Source organism: Bactrocera oleae, chromosome 4 (genome assembly GCF_042242935.1).
Source record: "Bactrocera oleae isolate idBacOlea1 chromosome 4, idBacOlea1, whole genome shotgun sequence".
Taxonomy (NCBI): Eukaryota; Metazoa; Arthropoda; class Insecta; order Diptera; family Tephritidae; genus Bactrocera; species Bactrocera oleae.
This window is the reverse complement of record NC_091538.1, coordinates 70,546,486-70,574,450: the sequence shown is the minus strand read 5'-3', so window position 1 is coordinate 70,574,450 and position 27,965 is coordinate 70,546,486. Positions and strand designations below refer to the sequence as shown.

General features: G+C 34.9%; 1 protein-coding gene across 3 annotated transcripts; it reads left to right on the top strand.

Moving 5' to 3' along the window:
• The first annotated feature begins 945 nt into the window (after positions 1–945).
• Positions 946–26,073, top strand: Fkbp14 (peptidyl-prolyl cis-trans isomerase Fkb14). Of its 3 annotated transcripts, none has more exons than XM_036367327.2 (5): positions 946–1,182; positions 7,376–7,602; positions 23,728–23,816; positions 23,926–24,125; positions 25,483–26,073. In XM_036367327.2, exons 2-5 carry the CDS (start codon positions 7,424–7,426, stop codon positions 25,660–25,662), a joined length of 648 nt encoding a protein of 215 aa, XP_036223220.1. In that variant the 5' UTR covers positions 946–1,182; positions 7,376–7,423; the 3' UTR covers positions 25,663–26,073. The 3 variants fall into 3 exon arrangements, with proteins under 3 accessions (XP_036223220.1, XP_036223219.1, XP_014087712.1); XM_036367326.2 differs by lacking the exon at positions 946–1,182 and adding an exon at positions 2,945–3,142; XM_014232237.3 differs by lacking the exon at positions 946–1,182 and adding an exon at positions 2,946–3,142 and having other exon boundaries at positions 23,926–24,113.
• Positions 26,074–27,965: the final 1,892 nt, after the last annotated feature.

Sequence of the window (27,965 nt, the reverse complement as noted above, 5' to 3'; positions counted from 1 at the left end):
CAGATAGACAGACAGACGAACATGGCTCAATCGACTCAGCTGCTCATTATGTATATACCTATATATACTTTATAGTCTCCGACGTTTGGTTCTGGGTGTTACAAAAAGTTATACTTTATATATGCATTGCAACCATAATGTACATATACCAAAAATTTTGAAAAAAGTTGGTTGAACATTTCTGTGCTTGAACTTTTTATGATCGATCTTAATCAAATAAAAAAATTCAATTTCGAAACTGACAAAACAGAATAAAAATTCTTTGGGTTTAGTGGAAAAATTTTAAATTCAATTTTTTATTTCTAAACATGTAAGCATTTTTTTATCACCTACAGTATCTCAACTTTTAACTCAAATATTCAATACAAAAATGGAGCTCTAAGGCACTATATATAATATATTCTAAATTTCTTATTTATACTTCCCATGATGCTTGACTTATACTCCTGACAATAATGGCTTATGTATACTTGAGGGAGTATTTTTCTAGTTTAAAATTCTCGAAAAGTACTTAAAATTTTTAAAAAATTGCAAGAAATAATCACAAATCTTTGTAAGATTTGTTTTCGAACTGACAATTTTAACTTATTTCTTAATTTAATTTCTTATTCTTTAGACAATGTTATACATTTTTAATATAATAAAAATCATTATTGCCTCGACTGATTTAAATTTTATGAGTCTTTATATGAAGTAGGAATGAATGTATGTATGTATGTATGTATGTACTATTATCCCGCTTAGAAGGGCGCATGTCCGAGTGGGCGGAGTTTATTTTAATAGCGGCACATAAGCGTATCCCGCAGGGTGTGTATAGCAACATGTTGCTAGCAACACAAAACTTTGGGCTCACACACATAGAAAAGCTTTCGTCGGCAAATTCACGGCCAAACAATAGACAATATGCAACAGTGTGCTTTAGTCGTTGTTTGGCCATCTTCGCAATTGTGTGGATTTGACATTTTTTTTTGTTGGTAACTTGTGACGTGTGCTTCAATTTAATTACGTATGAATATTAAGATAATTACATAAAAGAAAATGAAAACATCATAAAGCTTCATTTTAAAAGTGCTTAATTATCAACAATTGAGAGAATAATACATATCACCAAAATAACTCCAACCAAACTATCAAGCTAACTAAATAAGAATAATTAAATTGTGCAAAGTTATAAGAATAAAGGTACGGCTACTTAGAAAGAAAATAAATACACTCTAATGAAATATCAAACATTTTCAATCAAAATGTGTACTAATGCTGGGTAGTTCAGAACGTTTAAAGATCCGTAACGGTAAAATGTGCAAAATTTTGTGTAGCATAATCAAACCGATTTATTTTTAGAAGTAGGTCTAATAAAGTATAGTAATAAAAAGTTTCCTAATGAAAAGTGTTTTGAAAATTCAAATCAGAAAAAGCAGACCTCAATTAGATATGTAAGATGTCTTCACATTAATAAAGTATTTAGTCAAGTCTCTGGACGCAAACAGTATGTTGCTGTCCGGTTATATTATATATGTACCTATATCATATAAGAGTTGTGTCCTAATAGAGATAATATCGAAAATGATAGAAACATTATTTATTGTGGTAGACATCTTCCTCTCATACGTCTCATATATGGCTAGTTCCAACAAAACTCTAAACGCTTGAAAGATTAAGCCCGCAGTTATGTGAGGATCTGTAATGATAGCAATATATAATTCCGTTACTTTTTTAGCTTTGATAGAGAAATGCCTAGGTCCTGATGTCATAAAATCAGGAAGGACAAAGGTTTACTTACAACACAGTGAAATTGTACGCTTTTGAGGAATTTTCTTTTCTCAGTTCTGGCGCTCACAAATAATTAACAGCTGATGACATTTTTTAGCTCGATCAATTAGCTCTCATAAATAATAAACATAGATAGATACACTGCAAGCGAGAGAGTGAAGATCCAGGGCCTGGAGTTCGCAGGCAGCCCGATGCCCTGGACCAATCGTTTGCATATTTTTTTCTAACAATTCACTACAATATGAATTACAGTCATTTCATAACAAAACTTGAATTTAATGTTTTAATTTAAAATTTTGCTCCTGCAAACTTCACAGCGGTCAATTTTAATTTAAAAAGAAAAATTTTCAGATCAGCATCAATGTTTTTTCTGGATACTTTACGCGATTATTATAAATTTATCATATACATATGGTAAAAATAAAATAAATTTTTCTCAAAATAAAAAAAATATATCATCAATAATTTGAGGGATAAGATGCGGGCCTCGCATCCTGACCCCGGTTTCTCTCTACGGTTCTATATAAATATCAATATTGTGCACTAATTACAAACATTGTACTTTGTTATGCATAGAATTCTGCTTCAAATAATCTTGAGTTTATAATACTCTCCTAAAATTAATGTCTTTGACTTCTTCCACAATTTTATTTCAAATAGTTCTACAATGTAATGATCAGCGATGGTGTACTTTTTCTCTCGTAATCATCACATTCAATAATTCTTTGGCTAATGTCATCAACTCATTATATTTGCGATAATTTTTATCTAGTAAAATAGAAAAACATTACTATACTTAACCAAAAGGTGATTAAGAATTTTCTGACTTAAATAGTTCAGGTGCTTCCCCCCGACTAACTTCAAAAACAAATATTGTTTATAATTAAATTTATTATAAATACCTTTTAAGTCATTAGTACAAAAACATCAATTGAATCAACCCTGATTTTTATGCTCTTTGGCCCTCTCTCGCACAAGCACAAATGTTTATGAAGAAAAGAGTAAATTTATATTGAATGGAGAAAATATCTTAACGTGACATACTAGTGAAAATGTACAAATATACATACGATTCCTCAATACGTGGTCATTCCTCGAGTAAAACGAGTTTCTTCACATTGTTGTTGACTATAATGTTTATTCGTTGACTTTGTAGCTTTGCTCGTTATGCCACAAAACGATCGTCATTTAGTTGAGGTCTGCTCGTCGTTCGAATCGGTGATATTATTTATACAGTTCGCATTTAGTACGCGTTTTGTGAATTTTTACACTCGCTTTGGTAAAATAACTAAGTACTTACTTCCTTTCTTTATTGGGTCACTAACGCATACTCCGCCGGTGTTCAAATTGCATACTCCGTAATACTTGGCAGGTAATTATGACGTGGTTATTCGGTTATGTATATAAAAGTCTATGGTAATATCCGTGAATTAAATGCGAAGAATGATAGAGAGAGATAATTTTTAGAGATTAAAAACTAAACAATCGAAAATAATAAAAAATATGATGAATAGTGCTAAGTACTCAAAGAGCCTCGATCGCCCAGCGCACTGAATCACACGCGTAAAGTGAAATTTAATAAAACAACAGCAACAAAACAAATCGACGTTAGAGTCAACAAATTAGGAGCATACACGTACCATTATTCATACGTACATATATATATATATACACATACATGTTGTACATTGCATAGCCCTGTGTACACAAATTTGTGCTTCCTATAAAACGTGTTACAGATAAGAAGAGCAAGTGTTTTACAAGCACAATCTGTTGTTGGGCGGTTGCTGAGAAGTCAAAGTAGCCGATGAATACTTATGCCAGCAAAGCAAATAATTTTATCAGTACATTTAAAGAAAGAAGGAAATGAAGTCAAAAAACAACCTAATTATCAAGAATATATACAAAATGCTAAAATGTTTGTGTGGCTATCAAAAACAATAGTTGCTCTTAGCTCTCTCCCAAACAAGTGCGAGAATTCTTGCCGGCTGATCTCATGCACAGTCGATTGTTTATTTGTTCAGTCTCAAGAGGAGCATGAAAAAAATATGAAAACCTCATTAATTTTATACACCTATATATATCTTATATTTCATACTTTTTGTTTAGGTAAAATTTTTTATTGATAAGTACATTTTCTGGATCACAAAAGTACAACAGTATGAAAAACTAGTTTATACAAAATATAAAAATTATAAAATGGAGACAATGTGGTCTTTTTACTTTAAGCTAGTTTCTGCCGTAAACAACAAAAAAAAATAATAATTTTATTATCAATAAAAATTGGGATATAATCTTTATCTATAATATAGCATACTTCGAAACGTCTGAGTTTAAAGTAGTAGTTGCGATTGAACCCAGCTTCGAAACTGGAACTTAAATTGGTGCTATTTCAATCATTTGTAGGTGAAACTTTTCTTCTTTGACAACAATAAGAAAATTAAGTACTAAAATTAAACTTAGGCCTGGAAAAATAGCCTGATTGCAGAGATGTTTTTCTGTTTTCATTTCACAAAATTTGTTTCGTAAAAAAAGGATTTTTAATATCAATAAGGCACAAAGCATTAATATATTTATGTACAAAAATTTCAAATATGGAACGTTTCTTTTTTTTAGACGATAATTATAAGCCTATATCTAAGCGTTAACTTTAAAAGTAACTACCACAATTCAATTAACCACAGCTTAATTTAGTTTCCACCACTCACACGTTAACCTCTATTCTCAGAACATTTGTGCCATATTTTTTAAATTCACATGTGTGAGTTTCCAGCTCTCATAGCGGTGCGTGAGTTGTTTATTGTCGTGATCGTGGAGTAACTGTTAGCAAAGATCTCTTTTGAATAGATATTTATCGACCAGAGAAAGAGGAAATACCGCAACCAAATAAGAAATAACAATAAAGTAAACTACTTAAATTAAGGTAGAATAAAATGGAATAAAGAAAGCAAATATACTTGTAGTAAAAGAAGCAGAGAATATGTGTTTTTTGAGGTCATAAACCTTTATGTGGATGAAACATACTCGTATAAAGAAAAAGGCCAATAAGAATATTTCGATTTTTATTGTCAAAGTTAGTTGTCTTTGTTTATGATGTGAGTCAATACTGAAGTCAGAGGGCAGGTTCTTACTTTATAAAATTTCCACAGGCAGTCATTAGATTTCAAAGCATGTCTTGAATAAGAGATCTGATGCGCTCGCGAAAATAGGAAAAATATGTATGTATGTATGTGTTTGAGAATATGCCACGTTTTCTGAACAAGGTGTATTAAGTTGGTCTCAGAGTTTGTGACACCCAAAAGCATTCTTTGGATACCCCATAAAATATATATGCTATGTAAATTATCAGCGTGACGAGCTGAGTCGATTTAGCTATGTCCGTCTCTATGTGAACTAGTTCCTCGGCTTTTGAGATATCTTTCGGAAATTTCGCACATGCCCCTTTTCTCCCCAAGAAACTGCTCACTTGTAGGAATCGCGACTATAGGACCACCAAACTGGACGTTTAAAATCAAATTCTTTCATGAAAAACTATTATACATATTTGTACAGGGTATATAAGCCGCTCTTCGTGAACTGTTAACATTCTTTCTACTCTCAGCCAGTTGTGTATATATACATACATATTTACACGCTATTACCGCATCGACTTCTTATCTTAAATTTAATTGCATAGTTTCTCACCATTTCCGAAAAATTTCTTTTACCACTTATATGACTTTAATTTCCTCACTTCACGCTTTCTTCGCCTTTTAATTAATTGTCTGATTTTAGGTGTCATTTTGGCTTAATTAAACCTTTTAAAATTTTTCTGTACAAAGTCAAGCCTTCTTCACATTCGTGTACACACACACATACATATACAAAAATATTTGTATAAAACAGTAAAGTCTTTAATGGTTGTTATGTATACCTCTGCACCATGAATGCGCAATTGTAGCACAACCAGACATTAAAATAATCAAATTTTATGCCACTGACAGAGTTTCACATAACATTACCATGAAATGATCGTTTCGTATGCGTTATGCGATTTTAAAACTTTCTTTTGCTAAGTCTCTATTTCTCTTAAAATAAGTACTTATTTGGTTCAACCATTGAATGCCCGCTGATTTGACTAAACACAACACCCACTCAGGCATCATTAATTGGAGTGTGGTCATCATTTCTTGTAACACTTTGGCAAAAGTTCATAATTAAAAAATAAGGCCAAAAGATATGCGCTGCATTTGAAGTGGCGATTTCACCAGCAGTCGGCCAAAATGGCCAGTAGTTGGCGCGCATGCGCTGTGGGCTTTCTTTGAATTTGTACAATGCCGCATTTGAATATAAACGAAGTGGATGCAGATGATGGAGAAGTAGAAAAATCGAATTTCACAATAAACTCTACCTACACAAAGCCACCGCAATTGCATAATACAATGCGAAATTGCAGAAAAGTACTGCAAACATCTGTGTGTATGCGTATGAATATGACGAGTCATGCCTCTGCGCATTAACTTTGGTATATGCATACACACACGCTTGTATTTAATTTTAGATATACTGCGGCATTGCGGCACAGTGGATGAAAACAATCGAAATATTAAAATAATTCAAAGGTAAAGTACAAATGCAAACAGCGTGGGCGCGTTGTCAATGCCAAATTTGTGAATTTATTTTTAATTATTTGACTGTAATTGAGTTGTATGTACTTGCAAATGGTCATATTTGTTGCAAAGATTGATAGAGGTATATAGAAAGACCTTGAGCGTAACTGCTATAAGAAGTAGTTGCTAGTATACGAGTATATTATAACTGAAATTTTGCGCTTTATGTATTGTAGTAAATAAGTACTTTCTAAAAAATCCTGTTTTTGATGAGCCTTGTTTAGCAGGTAAATGTTGTGGACTTTCTAACTTCATAAAGCTTATATTTCATAAACTTTTTTATGGCGCCTATTAGGGTGCTCCAATATTTCAACGGCTTAGCATGGATAACTAGATTTATCAATAATACGATTTTCTATATAATTTAAATATTTTTTGCAGCATTTACTTTCAATTGTCATACTGTGCTATAGGCCTGTAAGTTTTTCATAAGATTTTTTATTGAGCCGGTTATTGCATTGCTTTTTCAGTCGATGCCGGTGTGTAATCTATTTTTCAACGTTTTGGTTCCAACTTTGGCAAATGATTATGCAACTGCTGGCCATCATCCGGGCCTTCTGACACCAACTGCATACAAAGCACAGTTTTACGAAAGGAATGATATAAGTCAGTCTACACTGAGTCAAAATGTGGCCTATTCCAATGAAATCAAGCTGATGGTGTGCGTAAAAAGTGCAACTGATTGGCGACCGATTCGACTCGGATTGGAGATTTAGCTATGCATACGCAACTAGTTGTTGGTAGTGTAGCGTGATTTATACGAGGAAGCTTTTTTGATAATGTGTGATTTTATGAGTTATAATACAACAATTATGCTCTAGATATGGATTATTAATATTTTAAAAGCAATTTGAATCGTACAAATTTTCAAAATTTTGTAATACCTACTGATAGAAATTTATTTCAAATTCCCCTCTTGCTATCAGCTTCATTAATAAAATTTCGTTTCTTTACAGATAATATAGTTGAAAAATTTGGAAATTAAATAAAATAAAAACAGCAAAATGGCGAAATTCGTACTTATTGCAACGTGCCTTGTATTGGCGTCGAGCGTGCGCGCACAAGAACTGAAAGTCGATGTCATCAGTACGCCAGAGGTGTGCGAACAAAAGTCGAAAAGTGGTGATATGCTGACGATGCATTACACTGGCACACTGACGGACGGCAAGAAATTCGATTCGAGGTAAGTAACAACACCGAGATGCCGCGGCATGATAACAGAACTAAGTGAAAGTGAAGGCTTTTTGTATTTATTTAGTGTTTAAATCCATCATCAAAACCTATTGATTACACAAGTAAACTTTTTTGGATAATATTAGCTGCTGTGTAAATATATATCCATATATACATACATATATGTATACTATATAAATGTATAGTATGTATATATTTCGGTGGCTCTAAGAACACAATGATTCGCCTTTTAAACCTTACTCCTATGACAGCTCATACTCTCACAAATCTTAGTTGCACTGCGTGGCAAGCTCAATATGCTCATAAATTAGGCGCCGCTATCAACGAGATACGCAAATAAGATAAGCTTTGCTGACGCTTTTGTGTTTGTGTTATTTATAACCGCTGCGTATTTGGCGCTGATTTTTATAACACCAATTGTTGTTGTTGCTGCCTTGTAATTATTTGGCTTTTGGTGCTTGCTGATGGCACCACAGACAATATTCATAGATGTGTGTGTGATGTAGGTATACCGCAAAGTGACTAATTTTTACTAGGCCAGCCCAACCCAAGTCATCCCAGCGGTGAAAGCAGCGCCTAACACACATAAGAGTCAAAATACATACACTTGCCACAAAAGTGCGAAAGTGCAACACACTGTTGCCGAAAACTATTGTTGTTGTTGAAACCCAATTAAAGCGACACACGCTGCCTCTTTCTACAACAGCTACAACTACTTCTCAGTTACATGCCCAACACTCTTTCTGACGTCGTGATTTATTTGGCCCTCGTTGACTTTGGTGGTGCGCCGCTATTGTAATTAAATTACGTGCCAACAAAAGCCAACAACAATGGCTTGCGTATTATGATCTGGTAAATGGTTAAAAGTGGAGAAATTCGTACGAAAGTATATGACAGAAGATATGTGCATATTCTCATATACATATTTACATAGATGCATAAAATCGCATATTCATAAATATTTTACCAATACGGTTAATATTATTTTTAAATTTTTTTAGTTCGTGAAGTACAATGAAATAAATGTAGGCATAGCATTATATAATGTAATTATGTATATGCATATGCATATATATATGTATATAAGCAACTTTTTGTAATTTAGTAAGTTCATATACATTTATCTTAAAACTAATAATGACTTGACTATTTCCAGTCTGCTACTTAATATGCATCTTCCTATTACAGTTACTAAATTCTAACTAAGAAGTGCGCATATTTTACCAAATCTTTATATATGTATGTAGTATGTATATATGCCTTATCTGGTACGTTTATCAATATTTTATTAAATTTTTTGTTTAGAATTTCGTTTGTTCAAAAATATTTTACTCTCCATGAAACTACTTATGTATTTAGGCGAGTAAATTCTTTTAGATTAGAGCGGATGCAATGAAGGAAATTTGAAGACAGCATAATCGTGTTCTAAGATTACGGCTCATAATATGTAACAAAAAGTTTTATTATACAATACTTATGAAACTTTTCTAACCTAACCTAAAAATTACACAATACAAAATATGTAGATATTAATAACCAGGACAGAGTATATTAAGTTTCACACGAAGTTTGTGATACATAACAAGCAGCGTGACGAGCTCAGTCGATTTAGCCACGCCCATGGGTCCGTGCGTCTGTGTATACAAACGTGAACTAGTCCCTCAGTTTTTGACATCTCGATCTGAAATTTTACACACGTTCTATTTTACCCAAGAAGCTGGTCATTTGTTGATATCGGACCTTTATAGCGTATAGCTGCCATACAAACTGAACGATCAAAATCAAGTTCTTGCAGATATTATTTTTTTTTTTTGTGAAGGGTATTATAGCTACGGTGCAACCAAAGTTAACGCTTTTTCTTGTTTTTGATTAGAAATTTGCTTATTTACATTTCTAGTAATATAAAAATAGAAAAAATTAAGGAGAATGCAGATTTATAAAATGGTTAACTAGTCAATCTTCAACCTCTAAAGTAGGTTGATAAAATATAAACGTAATAAGTAGCGGAAATTACTCGTAATGATTGAATTACGAAAGAGACACAGATTTTTGATGTTTTTCGCAGGACTACACTTGTTTTCTGCATATACATATTTACATACCTATATATAAATGGTGATGGTTAGCGAAAATTTGTATGTGGCATGCCACTTGTCTTACGTCAGCTTAACGGTCAAAGCAAGGCACACACATATACATACATATATGCACACATACATATATTGAAAATAAAGTCGTAATCATTACGAAGCACTTGCACTTAATACACATTTTACCTTGGACTCGCTCGATCGCTTCACTCGAAATTCAAATTTAGTTTAGCAAAAGTGAATGAAGCAAAAAACACAACACACTCCACATGCAAACTCGTACATATGAACATCAGTCATCAATTGCCATAGTTGTACCGCTGATGTCGTCGTTTTAAGTGCCCCCGGCCAACCGGTTTTCTGTAGTGGCATGCAACATTTTCGGCAACTTTGCCATTGACTTTATCATCGTCAGCGTCGCAGTCAAAAACCAGATGCTTTGATAACTGGTACCGTATTGTCAGAGCGCACACATGTACATACGAATGCAAGCTTAGTAATTTCACAGGTACGTTGTACTAGGCGGGAATGAGCAAATTGTGTTAGGGTAGCAAGCGGCGACTGTGCAGTGTGTGTGTCAACACAGATAGTTGCTGGCAGCAAGCGACTTTGGAACGCAGGAGAAAGTTTTTGATTTCTGCTTAATTTACCGTGATTTCATTTTAGTTCACAAGTTTCGTTGGCGCTCCAAACAACCCAACAATCAGCAAACCAACCAGGTAGCGAGGCATAAAAAGCACATAAAATGGAAAAATTTGCAAAAAAAAAAGATGCGGTAAAACGGTTGGGCTCTTAGCGCTGACAAGTGTCACTTGTTGCAGCCACCTACACAAGCACGCACGAACACACACACATATATATAAGGGGGAGACAAGAGTTTTCCTATGTGGCCGCGCAGTGTTCTCGTGCCACACGACACGTTGCTGCTGGCTGAGCACCACTTAGCCTGACCATTAGTCAACATTTGGACAATCGGTTTCGATGAGCAGCAGCGGACTGGGTAAACGTTTTGATGGCATCGTCAACTGTCTGCTTATTACAATTTAAACAAAAAGTTGCAAAAAAATTTGCAAAAATGTAAAAATTCAAAATAACTCTCAGTTTATTTAATGCCAAAAGTGCCGTTAACCGCGCAGTGCTGCGCTATGTCTTAGCCTCTTGCAAATCCTTTGTGGGTGCAGAGTCGGCGAGGCGTATGCGCAACACTTTAGCCGCCACAACGGATATGCACCGGAAATTAGCGCGTAGTCAAGAAGTCAAGCAGCCAGAAGCTGATTGTGCAAATGCCTGTAAGTGGCGGTTGCATGCCACTCTTTTACGCCGGCTTTGACTTGCTGCAGCGGCATGAGTTGGCGCTGAAGCTTAAGACGTCTTGCACCTTGGCTTGCTTGTAGCTTTTAAATAAAGATTTACCTTTAAAATTGGTCTGAAAAAAAAAACTCTAAGAATGAAAGGAGAAAAATAACAACAACAAAGTAGTTAGACATGTATGCGTCTGTTGGCAGATCGCTGCTGGCTTATAATGTAGCAATTATGTTGTACACAGACATTAAGAAGAAGCTGTTGAAAATATAAAGTAAACAAGTGTTTAGAGTAGCGTGTGCACTTTGTAAGCAAATCTGACAACAACAAGCAGCTTTTTAATTGCGTATAAAAATATTTTCAACATATTCTTTTAGGCGTGCCGCAGTGGTAAACATCTTAAACCACAAACACACATAAGTTTACTTTATGCTGCTTTAAAGGGCAACTAAGCCTTTACGATTAATTTCTGCAACTCAAAAACACACTGACCCAATCAAAGTCATTCGAGCGTTAAAGTCCCCACTCCTACCTCGAGCTCAAAACAATAATCTATTGATGTCAAAACCACTCAACTCCCCAAGATTGGAAATCTTCTTAGTAAAGACATCTTTTCATTAGTTATTCTTTTATTTGTTCTTCTAGACAAAAAGAATACTCATTACAAGTAAAATAGAATGGTGGTAATGTAGCCAGCAATAAAAGTAAGGTAGCGCACTATGAATATTTCCGTGAACTCGTTCAACCATTGCAGTGATGAAAAATTCAATTGCATATATACGTGCTTGATTAATTATAGAAAGGATTAATCCTACTTTGCTCGTGTAAAAGTCGTGCCAAAAGACGAAAATTGCATTATGCACAGGAAATTGGTTAAAATGTGAAAGTAACAAGCAACCCTCTAACCTTCAAAGCTACACAATATGCGCAAATATTTTGCGCAAAAGGCAGAGTTGCCAACATTCTTTGTGAAATATTCTTTCAAACCACATTATTTGTTATAAACAACCTAAAAGTCGAACCAAGATTGCTTAATAAGGAAAAAACAACTTTTATTAGATTTTGATCTTGATTTTGATTGGTCTGTTTGAATGGCTATATGCTATCGTGCTCCGATTTGAACAATTTGTATGGAGATTGACTTGAATATTATTTTGTGCTAAATTTCGTGAAGGTAACTCGTCCAATAAAAAAGTTTTCCATACAAGAACTTCATTTTAATCGTTCAGTTTGTATGACAGCTGTATGTATATTATATATATATATATATATATTATAATAATCTTCTCAAATATAAAAATTTTCAAACTAATTATACTCTCTTCAGTTTATAATTATTGAAAATTATCTACTTGGTTTATCTTGCTTTTACTCGCGACATTGTGGCAACCCTACTAAGGTGACAAAAATAACTTTTTACACACTGTAACATCTCCATATACTCGTATAATCATGTTTGGTACGGAATTATATTTATATTCAATTTAATATTTCAAAATTAAAAAAAATGGAAATTAATAATAATATAATTCAGTCCGTTTAATCCATTCATTTCGGCAGACAATTAATTTGAAAAATTATTTCGGTTTACTCAAATGCTAACAAAATTACATACACACAGAAATTGACATATGTACAAGCAGCTTGTGCAGGACATTGCTTCACTTGCGCGGCGAAGAAACGCAGGGTGTACCATCCTTATAACGGGTTCGGCGTCATTTGTTTGCAATTTCATCAACGTTTGCATAATTAAAATGGCAGCCATAGATGGTTGGGCGGGGATGCCAATGCATGTTAATACATAGCTATGCTTGTGTGTGTGTGTGTGTCCACAAGCCGAGTTTGATAATTTAGTGGCTGGGCAAGATGAAGTGGAAGGAGACCACACCAGACTATAACAATTTCATAAATAATTAAGTGAATGCAGTGGAGCAGCGAAAAAAGTCGGGTCACGTTCTCACGGCTTTTATCTTCCCAACCCCTCGTAAATGAGTAGAAAAGCAGATAAATTTAAAGGCCACAAAGACAGGTGCAAGGACAATAGGACACAGTTGTCAACAGCAAACTCTCGCCATTGAAAGTTGTTGCTGTTGTTTTTGTAAATGTAGCACGTGCGTTATGTCAATACGGTAGAGTAAACGTGTGCTTTTCTTAGTTGAAAGAACGAATTGACTACGTGAGCAACTAGTATATATTAAAGAGAGCACGTGAATTACTCAAGAACAATGCAAAATAATTTATATTCGGGTTTTTTGTTATTATTTATTATGTTTTCAGTTTCACTTGTTGCCCGCGTTCATTGACATACCTTCCCCAAAAATCTACATTTAATTGCTTGATTGGCGAATGAACATTTCGAGCTAATTAATTGTTTTTGCTTTCAAATACACAACTATGTGAGGCATCACTTTCTCTAGTTTCTTTTGAGCTGTTACTGAAATTAAACAGTGACCAGAAGAGCTATGTTATTGCTGTTAAAAAGACGCTAAATAATATATGGGCTGCAGTGAAAGTCGAGATGCTTTAAAAAGTCACGGTCCCTCAACATTTTCATGAATTATGTGCAAAAGTAAGTAGGTCAACAGCACCGTGCCTAAAAGCAGATATTTTCATGTAACATATCTCATCTCTTATATTTCATGACGTGAACTGATACCATTTTATGCCTCCAATGTCAACCCCCTTTTGCGCCGCTGTATCTCACTGCAATGACACATTCTGCCTCCAAACTAATAAACTAGCGCCCAGCATCGCTGTAAAATATTACTCTTCGGTTAGGGGTATTTCTAAAAAAATATTAATTTGTTACTCTTGTTACTGCACGACAACCGCTAAAAAATTTGCAGACAATAACTCGCTTCTTTTGACGTTCATGTAAACGTTCTTTTTGTGTTGACAAAAGTTTCTGGAGGTGAATTGAGACACAGTGTAGCATTATTGCACACATGTCTAGTAGAATTTTGTTCTAACCTTCTCATCCTAATTAAATTTAATTTCTATTATTTGACCTCATGTCATCACTTTTCCAAAAGCAAAAATTTAAACCGGTTAAGTCTTACAGATAAATTAGACCAAGGACCATTTTCAATCATGAGTATCATAGCCCTCAGTAATAAACAACATACCTTCGGGTTTATTGCTGCCAAAAACAAAAATCTATTAAAATTCATCGTCGTTCAAGGAAGAACTAATGTTTGTCGAATAAGAATAACAGCACAAATAATAAGGAGAATTATCTCAACCAATCAATCAAGCGACATTTCTACTTAAAGATTTGAGATAATTATAGAACCATCACTAGGGTTTTTTGATAATTTACTTCTTCTTGAATGGCGTTATTACCCTACAGAGTTTTCGGTCGATGATACAATGTTCCCCGGCGTTGCGAAAGTGGTAGATAATTCTAAACCCCTAGTTAAATTAAACTCTTCTTTGTTTAATAGTATTAAAAACATGGTACTCCAGCGCACCTTATCCTTATTTAATCAATATTCAGTGTGCTTATCATAATTATAAACTGAGTACTTTTAAAACTTATTACTGCACTCTTCAACAAAATATCTCACTGTGGCATACCAACCTGTCAGTTCGTCGTACGTCTCATTTTTCAGGTGTCTGTTTTCCAGTTATGAGTAGGGAAAAGGCCATTTCTGCTTCTTCGCACCTTGCTAAGTTCTTGTAGCTGCTGAAAAAATTTTTCAAAGCACCGATAACAGTACAAAAACAAAAAAATACACACATGCGTGTATGCAAAACCTGAATCTCTCCTTGAAGCAACGGTACACACCTTAGTGGCTAAAAGGACGCAAAAACTTATGGGAAGTGGCGAAGAGGAATGCGCTGGTGAAAACATAAATTGAAGATGTTTCATAAGTTTTTAATGGCCCAGCGAGGCGTATGACATGTTGTTGAATGGGCGGACGATACAACGTCGGCGTAATTCACCAGCTAAAGAGCGCGGAAGCGTGTGTGCATGAATGGAATGGCAAACACATGGCCGAGGGCAATGCAATTTACAAGGTGCATACGCGGATTATGAAATAAAAACGTAAATAAACTGCATAACATTAAATAACCAGATGAAGAGCGCGCAGATGAGTGCAAGTATTCGACGACAATAAAATATATGTGTGTGTGTGTGGGTATGTGAATTTGCTTGCATTCCAAGCCAAGTGAAAGTTTTGGCTCTGCAAACGCGCCATCGTTAATTGAGCGCCAAAAAGAAAAACCAAAAAAAAAACAAAATTAAATTACATAAAATAAGAAAATAAATAAGAGTAAATCGCAGCCGCGACCAACCGCTTGGTAAGCTTCGCTCCAACGCCAGTTGTTGCGCATTCGGCGCGTCGACCATTTGTGTTTACGACGCCCATTATGGCTTAAGTCAGCTTAGGGATTGCGTTGCGTTGCGACGCAATGACGACGGACGGCAAATAAACAAAAACAAAAAGCAGCTTATAACGACAGCTGGCCAGTAAAACTTGTCCAAGCGTTAGCCAATGCAACTTCTTGGGCCGAATGCATTCGCAGCAACAACAAACAAACTGCGACTACGCGCCGACAATTAACGCAACAAATCAGGAAGTCAACGGCAGCAGCGTTCAAACACGTTTCGCTCACAACAAACATATTTACTTGAATGCACTTTTTTTTTATTCACGAGTTGCATGTGGCAGCGTTTTGCTTTTAGTTTCGGTGTTTGTTGTTGAATAGAGACATACATATTTACATGGTTGCTTGCATTAACACTCGCAATTGCTGCAGCTAATTGCCTTGCCGCTGCGCTCTAATGCATGTTGCATGCCTTCAGCACGCGGTTGAATGACTGCTTGCCACTGCCAAGCTGCAATAATATTTACTACAACTGTCACGGTCGCTCACCAAGGCGACGACAATAAGTTGCTTTATCTGGTAATAGGCAGCGGCAGTTGCAAACTCGTCGCATATTCATGGCTAAATAAACATATGTATGTTTGTATGTATATATATATATATGTATAAATGTGTATGTGTGTGTGGGCATACATATGAAGCTATCATTATACGCCACCATTTATGGTTTTTTGCTCTATCCAAGGTAAGCATGGAGTTATTCAAGCTCATTGTTGCAATGCTTGCAGTATCTATTGTATTCTCCCCTTGCTTGCCTTCTCCGGTTCCTAAGCTTTAGCTTTCTCGGCTCTGCATTAATTGGCGCTTGATAATAGGCACAGTCAAGGCAGCTGTGTTAGTAGACTTTGTTTTGACACACTTTTCTTCGGAGTATGTATTATTACTTACCGTTATCCGCGACTCCTAACGATTAATTACTTTATTGATTACCATATTGATTGCCATTAGACAGTTGCGATCGGAAGTAATCATACTTTATGCTATTATAAAGAACTAGCATTCCGTTTTTCTTCACCTTCACCATGCCACAGCCTCGTGTGATGTCTATTATCAACCCCCTCAATGGCATTTATATTTAAAATATGGCTTAATGACAGTAAGGCGGCAATTTAGGCAAAGCTCAGCTAAAGCTTGTGCTAAAGTTTTCCCTTAAATTTAATTCTTTGATATCATAGATATCATCGTGTAGATTAAGATTATGTATTCTGCCACACCGTGTTGTAAGTAACTTGGATTTCCCAAAATTTAAGTAAAATATTATTTTCTGGAAATTTCTTACGAATGCGTGATTTGCATTACCGATTGCAGACTGTGTGAGCATTTTCTTGAAATATTGCAAGTACAATTGCCATAACACACCAGTATACCATATATGAGTAAGAATTGCTTAAATAATTAATGCTGTTCCATCACACCGTCGACTAGCCAAAGTAGATTCAAAAATATCATTGCACAGTGGGGCGAATATACTCGCATCGCAGACAAAATATGCTAGCTGCAAAAAGTCCTTAAATAAATTATACCTCTTCGTGATGTGTCCAACTGCCACAATTTTTTTTTTTGAATCCCGTTATAAACATAAGTGATCAGCGCGACAAGCTTAGTCGATTTGGACATGCCAGTCTGTCTGTCTATGTATACGTGAACTAGTATGACAGTTTTTGAGATATCGATCTTAAATTTTGCACAAGATCTTTTCTCATCAAGAAGCTGCTCATTTGTCGAAACCACCGATATGGGACCAATATAGCATATAGCTGCCATACAAACTGACTGATCAAAATCAAGCTCTTGTATGAAAGCTGTTTTATTTGTAAAGGGTATTATAGCTGCGGTGCAGCCGAGGTTAATGTTTTACGCTAAATTTTGACCATAGAATTCGAAATGCTTACCCACTGTGAATAGCTTAGGCGGATTAAATTCACGCGATTTTCATAATAATTTTTATTTTTTTTTTAACTTCAAATTTACAGTAACTTTGTTTAAAATTATATGTATATGTATATGTGTGTGCGTCAATGGATGTACGTGCTGCAGAACCGCCAGCCATAAATTCCAAGTTTACGCGCTTCTTTCAATTTTTCCACAGGGAGTAGCAGAGCAAAGCGCTTGAGCTTTAACGAATTTACACTTAGCCAAAGTTTTTTTCCGAGAAATTGCAGTTTCGAATTCAACTAAACTGGATACCATGTATGTGTATGGATGAGTCGGAAAATTCGAGACTTCAATGTGGTGACCAAGCGATTACGATACCCAAGAGGTGTAAAATGGAGAATTGGAAGAGCTTGCCACATATTGTAAATATGTGTGTATATCTTACATAATCAATTCAATCAGTGAAAAGAGTGGCGGTGAGGAGAAAAAACAGCAACTTCTTGCCACTTTTAACACTCAAATCGTTTTGAAGAAAGTCAAGCCGCTCCCACACCAGCTGCTTGATGGCCGGTCATATTTGTATCTTTAACTGCAGTCAGTTATATCTGGCAGCTGTGTATGCTGCAATACAGTTGTATTTGGGAATAGCACGCTCCCTCACCAAGCTCCACAGGGGGGAGCACACGATTCCCAATGAGAGTATTTTTTTTTCTTTTTTTGGGTGCGGAGTTTGTTGATTTTCGATTTACAACACATAAAAATCCCAACGTTGTGTGCTTTATTATTTAGTAATCGATGCCGTTATGGGATTTACTGGCGCGCATCCTGCAGCCGAAGGCAATGTATGAAGGCGCGTGTGTAAGCGTACACACACATACCAACGCACGGCCAGTTGCATGAATCACTTCGTACGCATCCGCAAAAAAGGATTGAATTGGATTGCTTTTGAAATGAAATAATTTTTTAGCGCTTCAGCTGCTACCGACTACAACTGGTGGCATCAGCTTGCCATACTCATATATGGTACGTACCAGCGTTTGGCGCACTTAACCTGCCACCGCTCGACGCAATGACAGTGGCAATGAGCCATTCTGTCGCATATTTAATGAGCGTCGGTTTGAGTTTGTTTACATTTACATTTATTGTTGGCGCACATGACTTCAGCTACATTTCCAGCACCATTAAACAGTGTACAAAGTCCTGCTCGTATGGTTTTGTTGCTGCTATGAATAAAAAATTTCACATTCCACCGCAATTCATTTGAATCCTACAACACTCCTGGTGTGCGCTGTTTACTGTCTCTGCCTTTTGTTTTTGCATTACATTTTACAGAATCGAAATCGAAGCTTATCAAATATTTAGGTGCGAAGTCAACAAAATAAATAAAAAACAATGCTCCAGGTTGAGGGAGAAGTGCGATATATAAGCTGAAAAAAAATTGAGTATTTGTGCGGTGAAGATGTAATGTCGGGTTAACCTCCATTGACTTTATGATAATGCGCGGCAGGATGCAAGCTCATTTCACATACCCTATAAATATATAGGGGTCTTCATATATAAATCTATTTACATATGTATGTAGTCTGCTTCATATGCCGCTGCACGTGTGCAAAGTCATTAGCACAGGCGAAAAATTGCAAAATATGTACATACATATGTACACATGTAGTATGTAGTGTGTATGTGCCCAACTAAACGATTGGGAATTTTTTAATAGTTAACGGATTTCTGAACAACTTGAGCTTCTTCAGATTGATTAAAGCACGTTTTGAAGCACTATTCATTAGGTTAGATGCTTTTACAATTGAGGCTTACGCAAATGATTATTTCCAAAATTGTTTCAAATCGGTATCAGACAAGAAAAATAGTAACTTAGTTAAAATACTCTTCAGAAGTGCACTACTTATGGAATGAGCTATTTTGCAGGTTGTTTATGTCAAACAACTTGGCTAGAAAGAGCTAGCAAAATGTTTTCCATTCGATGCAAATCGTTAGTCAGACATAGTTACCATAAGTAGTGCACTTCTGATGAGTATTTTAACTAAGTTACTATTTTTCTTGTATGAAATAAGAAAAGTTTTCCATATTGATTTCGATAGATCTGTTTGTGTGGCAGCTAGTCATATAGTGGTTCAATATTAGCGGTTCTCTAAATCATTCATGAGGAGATCCTAAATAATGTCCAAAATCAATTTTCTCTGGTAGGTTCGTTTACCTCATTTTACATGCACGGTACGGTTTACTGCATTTTAGGAGAAAATACATTTATTTGAGTGAGAGCTGTTTTTAAAGCTGCAAAAATTTATTATAAATTATGAAGTAGAACAGAGGCGCTCAGCCAGAAACTCAGTTGGTCCCTTTGGATCACTACCACACCGCTCGGGCGGTAGCTTATTTCCGTTGCACGGAACATTGATTTTTGATATAGGTATTATTGGAGCAAAATATCTGTGCTTTGAACAGTGATGTCAAGTGTTGAGTTAAGTGTTATTTCAAATTGCTTGAATTCTAGATGTGATCGCAAAATATTATGAAAATATTTATTCTGTAAATGGTGACATTTCCACTGACAATTTCTAATAAACGCGAATATTTTTGGTATGCAAATTATGCTCAATTCAGCAGTTTTGACAAATATCGATCATAAATTTGATTTTTGTAATTATCTAATAATCGTTGATCCAAGCCTATGTTTATGGGTAGACATATCCATAGTTTATATTAAAACAAGTGAATTCAAGCGAATTAAAGAAGGAAATATCAAATTGTTATTAGTCAATTATTTTTTTTGCATCTCTCTTTCGCTCGCTTCAAACCTTCTCTTTGCTCAAATTTGTAAATGTTTCACGATTTTTGCTAAATTGTGTATCATATGTGCAACATCAAATGTCCCGTTCACCTAACGTATGCTCAACTAAATCGCTGTGTTTAACACCAATTTGTTTGCATTTCTAAATTTTATTTATAACCTTATTACGGTTATCCACAAAGCGCAGGCATTATTGTGTCGGCACACACATAACTATGCACACACGAACATTCAGATACATTTATACTTGCAACACGTCGCGAAAATAACAATTATCTAGCCTAAATCATAAATCTATGGGGATCAGCGCGGCTTTAAAACGACGGCTAAGCCTTGTTGATGATGTCGAAAAGATTGCAACATTTGTACAGAAGCATATTTGAAATTTGAAAATATAAAATCTACGTTTATACGATTCACTTTTATTAAACACATGAACAGCTAAACGTGCATATGTATGCAAGCGTAAAATAACGGTAAACATGTAAAGGCGCACACTTGCATATTTAAGTAACTCAAATTGTACACCGTCACTTAAAACATGCGAATGATTTGCTCTCACCTACGCTGTAAAAAAAACCATCTCTGTACACACGCACACATATGTACATACGAACATACACATTACACTCGAAATTCACGTCGAATGGTGTAATAAAAATTCGCACGGTGATACATGCAACCCTGCCAAAGTGTGCACAATCCGCATGTTTTTAGAGTGGAATGTCAAACAAATGTACAACACAACTGTAAATTTGTATTTTGGCATGTTTTTCTTGTTTGCCACCAAGAGATTTGCTGCGAAAAAATAAAATGTGAATGCTTAAGACCGACGTTCATATAGCTGTGTACTTGACGTCTTGGGAAGGAGGAGGTTATGGCACTTATACGCCACAATTTCGCGGCATTTTGGTGGATAATGTGCGCTTGACACTAAAGCTGCATCACCGTGGGAAGCATACACTTAGGCGCATTACCACACACACAAACCCAAGCATACACACGAAGCTACAACAACAGCAGTCAAGTTGTATGCAAAATTCAAATACAATATTTTTGAATTGTTACAAAGCCCAAGAGAGCCAAATAAAATATTTAAGCGCTCTCCAGTAGCAGCAGCGGATAAAGTAGCAAATAAAAGCAGTAGCTGAAACTAGCGGCAAGTGAGCAAAGAACGCCAAGAAGTGTGTGGCAAGTAGCTGGCTCCTGCACAGTGATGTCACAGCGGCAAGTAAGCTTTGCGTTGATAGTCACGCTGCCTGCGGACCACTCGTGATAATCATATTCGACTTAACGGTCCCGAGTGGCGCGCCATAGATATACATTTAAAGTATGGTTGGGTGTCATCTTCAAAGAATATGCAAAGCTATAAAGCTACATATTTATTAAAAGTAAAAACTGTGTTTAAACGAAATTATTATTGAGGTTAGAGTTCAACTTGAGTTTGCCATAAGTGTGTCAAAGTGACTCGTGAGGAAATTTATTATATATATTTTTTTTCAAAATCTAATTTTATAAGCATAATCTTTATATTCATATATTTGAAGCGTCTCTCTAATCGCTCATTTCAAATAATTCTACGTTTCAAAAAAATTAGAAAAAATCTTCCGTATGCCCAGCACAGTTTTGAAGCGTATAAACAGCAGTTCTTTAGTTTAAATAAAAAAGTTTTCGTTTCTATTTTATTTATTTTTTTTTTAATATATCCATTGTCATTATCTACCATCGTTGCTTGGTTTTTAAAACTGCGCCTCCATTATAGCTGTTCAGAATATTTTTTATTGCAGTTTTATTTACTTACACCGAAGGTGTCGTTCGTACGCATTCCCGCTGGTGTAGTTTTCATTTTTCAGCAAAGTTCACCTAACTTTTTTGCTTGTCAAAGTTGAGGCAAAAACAACTGCTGCCAGCATTTCCCGCCTTGCTAAAGACAACTTGCAACCTAAATTAAAGTGTTGTTGAGGGGTTGTGTTTTTTCCTCCGAATTTATTATGTTTTTACATATTTTTTAAATCATACAAGTATACTTTTTTTTAACAATCTAAAGACAAGTGTGGAGCTTGTATTTCCTAATTGCTCCCCGACTGTATTGACAGTGGAAAATGTTTATTGTTGCACATTGTAGCTAAGAGTTGCTTCCATTCTTAAGCTATGCAAACAATTCTCAATATTATTTCTCTTTATATTGCTTCGTAAAATTTTTAAAATTCAAAATAACCTCTGCAATATCAAAACAGCAACAACATCCAAAAAACAGCAACATGCTTGACAGTTTAGCGGAAAAGTTTTAACTGAGTTAGCATTCTCATTCTCTGATAGTAGCAATCTCACATAAAAAACGATTTTAAAGCTGCCTTCAATTCAGTTCAACTGAAAGTCTGGCGTTCGAAAAACTAATTAATGTTATTGTTGTTCTTAACTATGCAGAAAATATTCGCTAGTAAATGTGAGTAATGTTACAGTTCTTAGCGATTAAAAATTCTGGTCCATCCCGGTTACGTATACCCGTCTGTCATGGACATAACGCTACTACACAATATAGTTCCAAAGTATGTTTTTGAAATAATTAATACAGAAATTTCTTAAATAATCAACTTAAATTCATTTTTCTTCTCTGATACCTCAAGCAACGAGTTTTCATTTGATCAGTTCAGCAGCTCTCACTCTATAAAACAGAAAATTATGTCAACATTTGGTTTTCCGCAAACTCATCATGTCTACATCGTTGTGGGGGTACCATAATAACGGTTGTTTTTCATAAATTCTTAAGAAGCTATAACTGCAAGGGAGGCACCAACCATTCACCAGCCCCACACCAAAGTCACGACGCTTGGCAGACTGCCGTGTTTGAAGGATGGTTTCGAGTTGTTCCCTGTCGCGCTTTTCTCTTCAATTTTTTATTAGCACCATGTCTTATGCATACATAAATTTGTGTAAGGGTGTGTGTGTGAGAGAGTGTGCTCGTGGCAGTTTTTTCGCAATGCTGTTGTTATTGTGTTTATATCGCCGTTTGATGGAGTGTATCGCACTCAATTATTATCAAATATGCACCTCCGCTTATGATATCGTCTTGGCTGCCGATGGTGTCGCTAACTTGGCAGCAAATGGCAATTTTATTTTCTTGGGATGCCTGGTGTGACTGGCAGAGAATGTGCCACTACCTCTCGCATCTACAAGTATTTACAGCTGTTTCATACCACTCACTCTCACATATCACTCACCCTTTCCCGTTGCACTCCACAAACCAGAGGTGCAAATCCACTCGTTGTCATTAATTTTTTCTCACATCGTAAATTTCAGAATAAGGCTGATGAAGAATTATTTCATTGGTTGAGGCATAGATATTAAACGTTAATAAAAATAACGGTATTTAAATTTTTATTTTGAAATTGTTTTCAAAAAATTTACCAATTTTTTCTTTTTTAAAATAATAGGATATTTTTCACTTTAAGAAGAGGCTAGATTAAGCAACAAAAGATCATATGTATCAAGAGAGAACTAAAAAAATATTTTAAAACCAAGACACTTGTATTCTTTCGTTAGTACCATATACTTTTTCATTTTATTTTTTGCTAATTTTTTATTCTAATTTTACTGTTATAAATATTTTTAAACAAACAATGCATTTTGTCCGTCTTCGTTACAGCTTTGACCGCGAGCAACCCTTCACATTCCAAATTGGCGCTGGCCAAGTGATAAAGGGCTGGGACCAGGGTTTACTGGATATGTGCGTCGGTGAGTGCAAAATAATATTCAACCATAACAATAATTCTATTTTATAGCAATATTTTTTTTTATTATATTATATATTTAATAATTTATATATGTGTTCATATTTGCACAGGCGAGAAACGTAAATTGGTCATTCCACCCGAGTTGGGTTATGGTGATCGTGGTGCTGGAAACGTCATCCCACCAAAGGCCACACTCTTCTTTGAAGTCGAATTGATCAATATTGGAAACACTCCACCACCAACCAATGTCTTCAAGGAGATCGACGAGAACGGCGACAAGCAGCTGAGCCGTGATGAGGTAAACGTTTATGTATGGATCGCACTTTCTTCACCACGTAATTAGTTACATTAAGACGTTATGTTGAACGTTCAATGGAATTGGTGATGGTGGTGATGATGACTTAGTAAATTATACATACTTATATATACATACATAGATATAGTCAGGGCGGTAGAGAGAAAATCGGGGCTCGGAGATGATTGTAGTGAATTGTTGGAGAAAAAAATCTGCAAAACATTGTTGCAGAGCGCCGGGAACCTCTGAGAACTCCGGACCCGAATGGAACCGTTCTCGATCTCTCTACCGTCTTTCCTTCACTGCATATAGTAGATGGGTATATATTTAAGTCTAACTTTATATTACTGTAAAAATACCCTACTGATTGGGGAAATTACAAGGCTCTAAAATAACGGACGTCATAAAACTATGTATAATTGTTGCTATATTTTGAATCGAGTTAAATATTTTTGATTACATTTCTTTGCCAGTTAAGAAGTCTATGTTAGTAGTCAATTACTATTCTTCATTACAATTCTTCAAGTCTAAGTTTTAAAGAGAAATTGAAGTTACTTTTTTGCGAAAATAGGCCCGAAAATCCTCTAAATATTCCATATTAGATTACAACTACACTTTATATAGACCTGGACCAAAACATTTTAAGGGGGTATTCTAGTCTAGAGACATGAATTTTTGGTATTTTTAAAGTGTTGTAGCAAAAAGTCAATCAATATTATTTATTGGTCCCAAAAAATTGGCACATGAACATACCCATGATTTCAATCCTCCTAGTCATCTGAAAAAAATCATCAATCTGCAATGATGTCGCAATTGTATAAACTAGCGATAAGTAAAAAAAATTTTTTTGACCAAATCGCGACTGTTTGGAAAAAAAACGATCTTATATCATTTTTTTCTCGTATTTGGGGATGAGGCTAGTTCATACTCGAGAGAGGTCAATAAAGAAGAACTGAAAATTTCAAGTAAATCGGTTCAGTAGAACTTGTTACGTGGGTATCGTATTGAAAAAGTCTGGTCTGAGAAATACGCATTTAAAGTTTCGCATAAATTATTTTGTTCGATTAGACGCAGCCGAACCAGTTTGGAGAACGGGTCAGTAAAAAGTCTATATCTCCGAAAATAATTTAAATTTTTAAAAATCCTAGCGAAGGCATATTCTTAAAGTGTGTGTGCACTCAAATTTATTAATTTTATTGTTTTTGGGTACCTTTCGCATGGGCACAACCTCCAGTGTACTAACACTTTTCCAAACTGCATGTACTAATATTATTTTCTACAATAATTTTGCACCCTATACATGTGTATAATTTAGCAGTATTATCCAAACTTTACAGATTAATACAATTTTTTCTCCTTTCTGTTTGAACAGGTCAGCGAATATCTGAAAAAACAAATGACCGCCGTTGAAGGTCAAGACTCGGAGGAACTGAAAAACATGCTCAAGGAGAACGACAAACTTGTTGAGGAGATCTTCCAACACGAAGACAAGGACAAGAACGGCTACATCTCGCACGACGAGTTCTCCGGTCCCAAACACGACGAACTCTAAGTCAACTGCGACTCGGGTGTGGTGGCAAGCTTGCCAAATATACTTGTACAATAGTAGTTATATTAATGGGTGGCTAAAGCTATCGCTACATCCCACACTCATACATTCGCAAAGAACACAAACACACGCGCACATACGTTCACAAAAATATACGTACATAAATTTACAAATAATTATTAAACAACAACAATAAATAAATTGCATTGTAGGAAAATGAGTTGATACATACATACGTACATACATACATCAAATATTTTTACAAGCAGGCGTAGAAATGAAATTAAATAAATTTGCAAACAATTTCATTTATATCTGCGTTGCAAGAATCTACCACTTTCCACAATTAAAAAGCAAAACCTAGAATAAAATCAAGGAACAGGTACTACTTAGCTATAAAAAGTCTACAAACAATTTGTGTTTTGTTATTTTTTATCATTATTCGCTTTTTATAGTCAATAATGTGATTCGCATTTTAAATTAATGATTTTATTTTCTTTTGTACTTTTTCACATGCTACAATACACACTTAAGTAAAATGTTAACATTGTAGTTTATGTTGTACATATGAACAATGCTGATTTTGATGAAAAATTTATAGTTTGTACAATATGTGTAAGCATTTTTTATGGCAAATATTGTATTGGATGGAAGAAAATGTGAAATAAAGTTTATTTAAAAAATTTTGATTTCTTTCCTTGGAGGTTTTTTTTTAGTTTACACTCTAGACGCTAGACAAATGTTCGCGTAAACATCAAGTTTCAGGAAACACAAAACGATATTGAAGATTTCAATACGTTAATGACACCTGTTAGCTCCACTGTCATCGAGTTATAAATTAAGTAATGTTGAGTTGATCTTTTGATTAGCCGAAATTCTAACTTAACCTGAAATTCGTGCGTTGAAAAGAGGAGCGAGAGTATTTCTCAAGCAAAGGAAAGAGAGGTAGAAATGAGTATGAAAAGCTCAAAATTCTAATCACGAAATCATTATTCTAGTGGATATAAAGATCGTCGCAAAAGTAAAAGGTTCGTAGAATAATTTCAATAATGGAAAACATATGTTCATAATTTACATAATTTATAGAGATACCACTACTCTAAACGGTAACATGATGAAATATGTTTCAAGAAATGATGGAGTTAACATTATATTACAAGTACCTATATATGGACTTTCGAGTAGCAACCGGTTGGCCAAAAGTCCACCAAATTTCAATTATAAGCGGTGAGAAGTTGTTAGAATACCAAAATATACTATTATACAAAATAAGGTCGAAACTTCGAGGTACAACAGTGTCACATACAATATCTATCGAATTATACAAATAATAATACCACTCGTATTTCCACTTCTTACTAGAATTTGAAAGTATGTTTTTAGATATGGAAAAAGAACCAAAAGTAGTTGATCGGTGAGTTACAAAAGTTTAAGTTTTGAAATTCAACGCCGAACAACTTTTGTCAATTTGGTTAAGAAGCAAACCTAGTAAAAATTGAAAAAATATGGATCTTTTTCATATTTCGATAGTTTATATCTTTAAAAATAACAGACTACAATTTTAAAACGATATCTGAAATTGTTTTTGAATTACAGCCTTTTATCGTTTATTTTCAAATGCGTTTTTTCTGGAAACAGCACATTTTTCACATTTTCTTGAGTGATTACTAGGTGAAATGAAAAATGATGCGATTTCATTTGCGATCAAATTTTTTCTGCTTGTTCTGTATATATATCTTCTAGTAGATATTTTGTTTTTTTTTAGGTTTCATCTACGAAGAAAGTCGGAGACATTGCAGCAGTGAAGAGACGTTTACTTTAGCGCAGTCGGAGAGCGCATGTAACTCCAAAAATATTTAATTTTTTTCTTCAAAACTATACTATGTATTCTTAAAACATATAGGTATATATATAAAATATTCTTAAAATTTGCACTTAATTATTACAGTTTTTTTTTTTTAAAATTACAAAACAAAAATCGAATTTTTTTTGGGTTGTCACACTAAGTCTGTCACTTAAATGCTGTTAAAGACTGAGGAAAAAATCGTGCACTAAAGTTACATATCACTTAATAAATCTCTCGACATGCACACCGTACCTAATCTAGGGTGAGTTGATAACATTCGTTGAGAAGGGTTCGAGCTAAAAATTTATTTACATTTCCAAATTGGCAAACTTGAACTGTGCAAACTTTATGAAAGGATATGTTTATCTAGCACATCCAGGTTCTCCAGCGTCTGCTTTCAATTGATGGTAATAAAGCAACAAGAGATATATACCGCTTTTGAAAGCTCCATGTGCAAGAT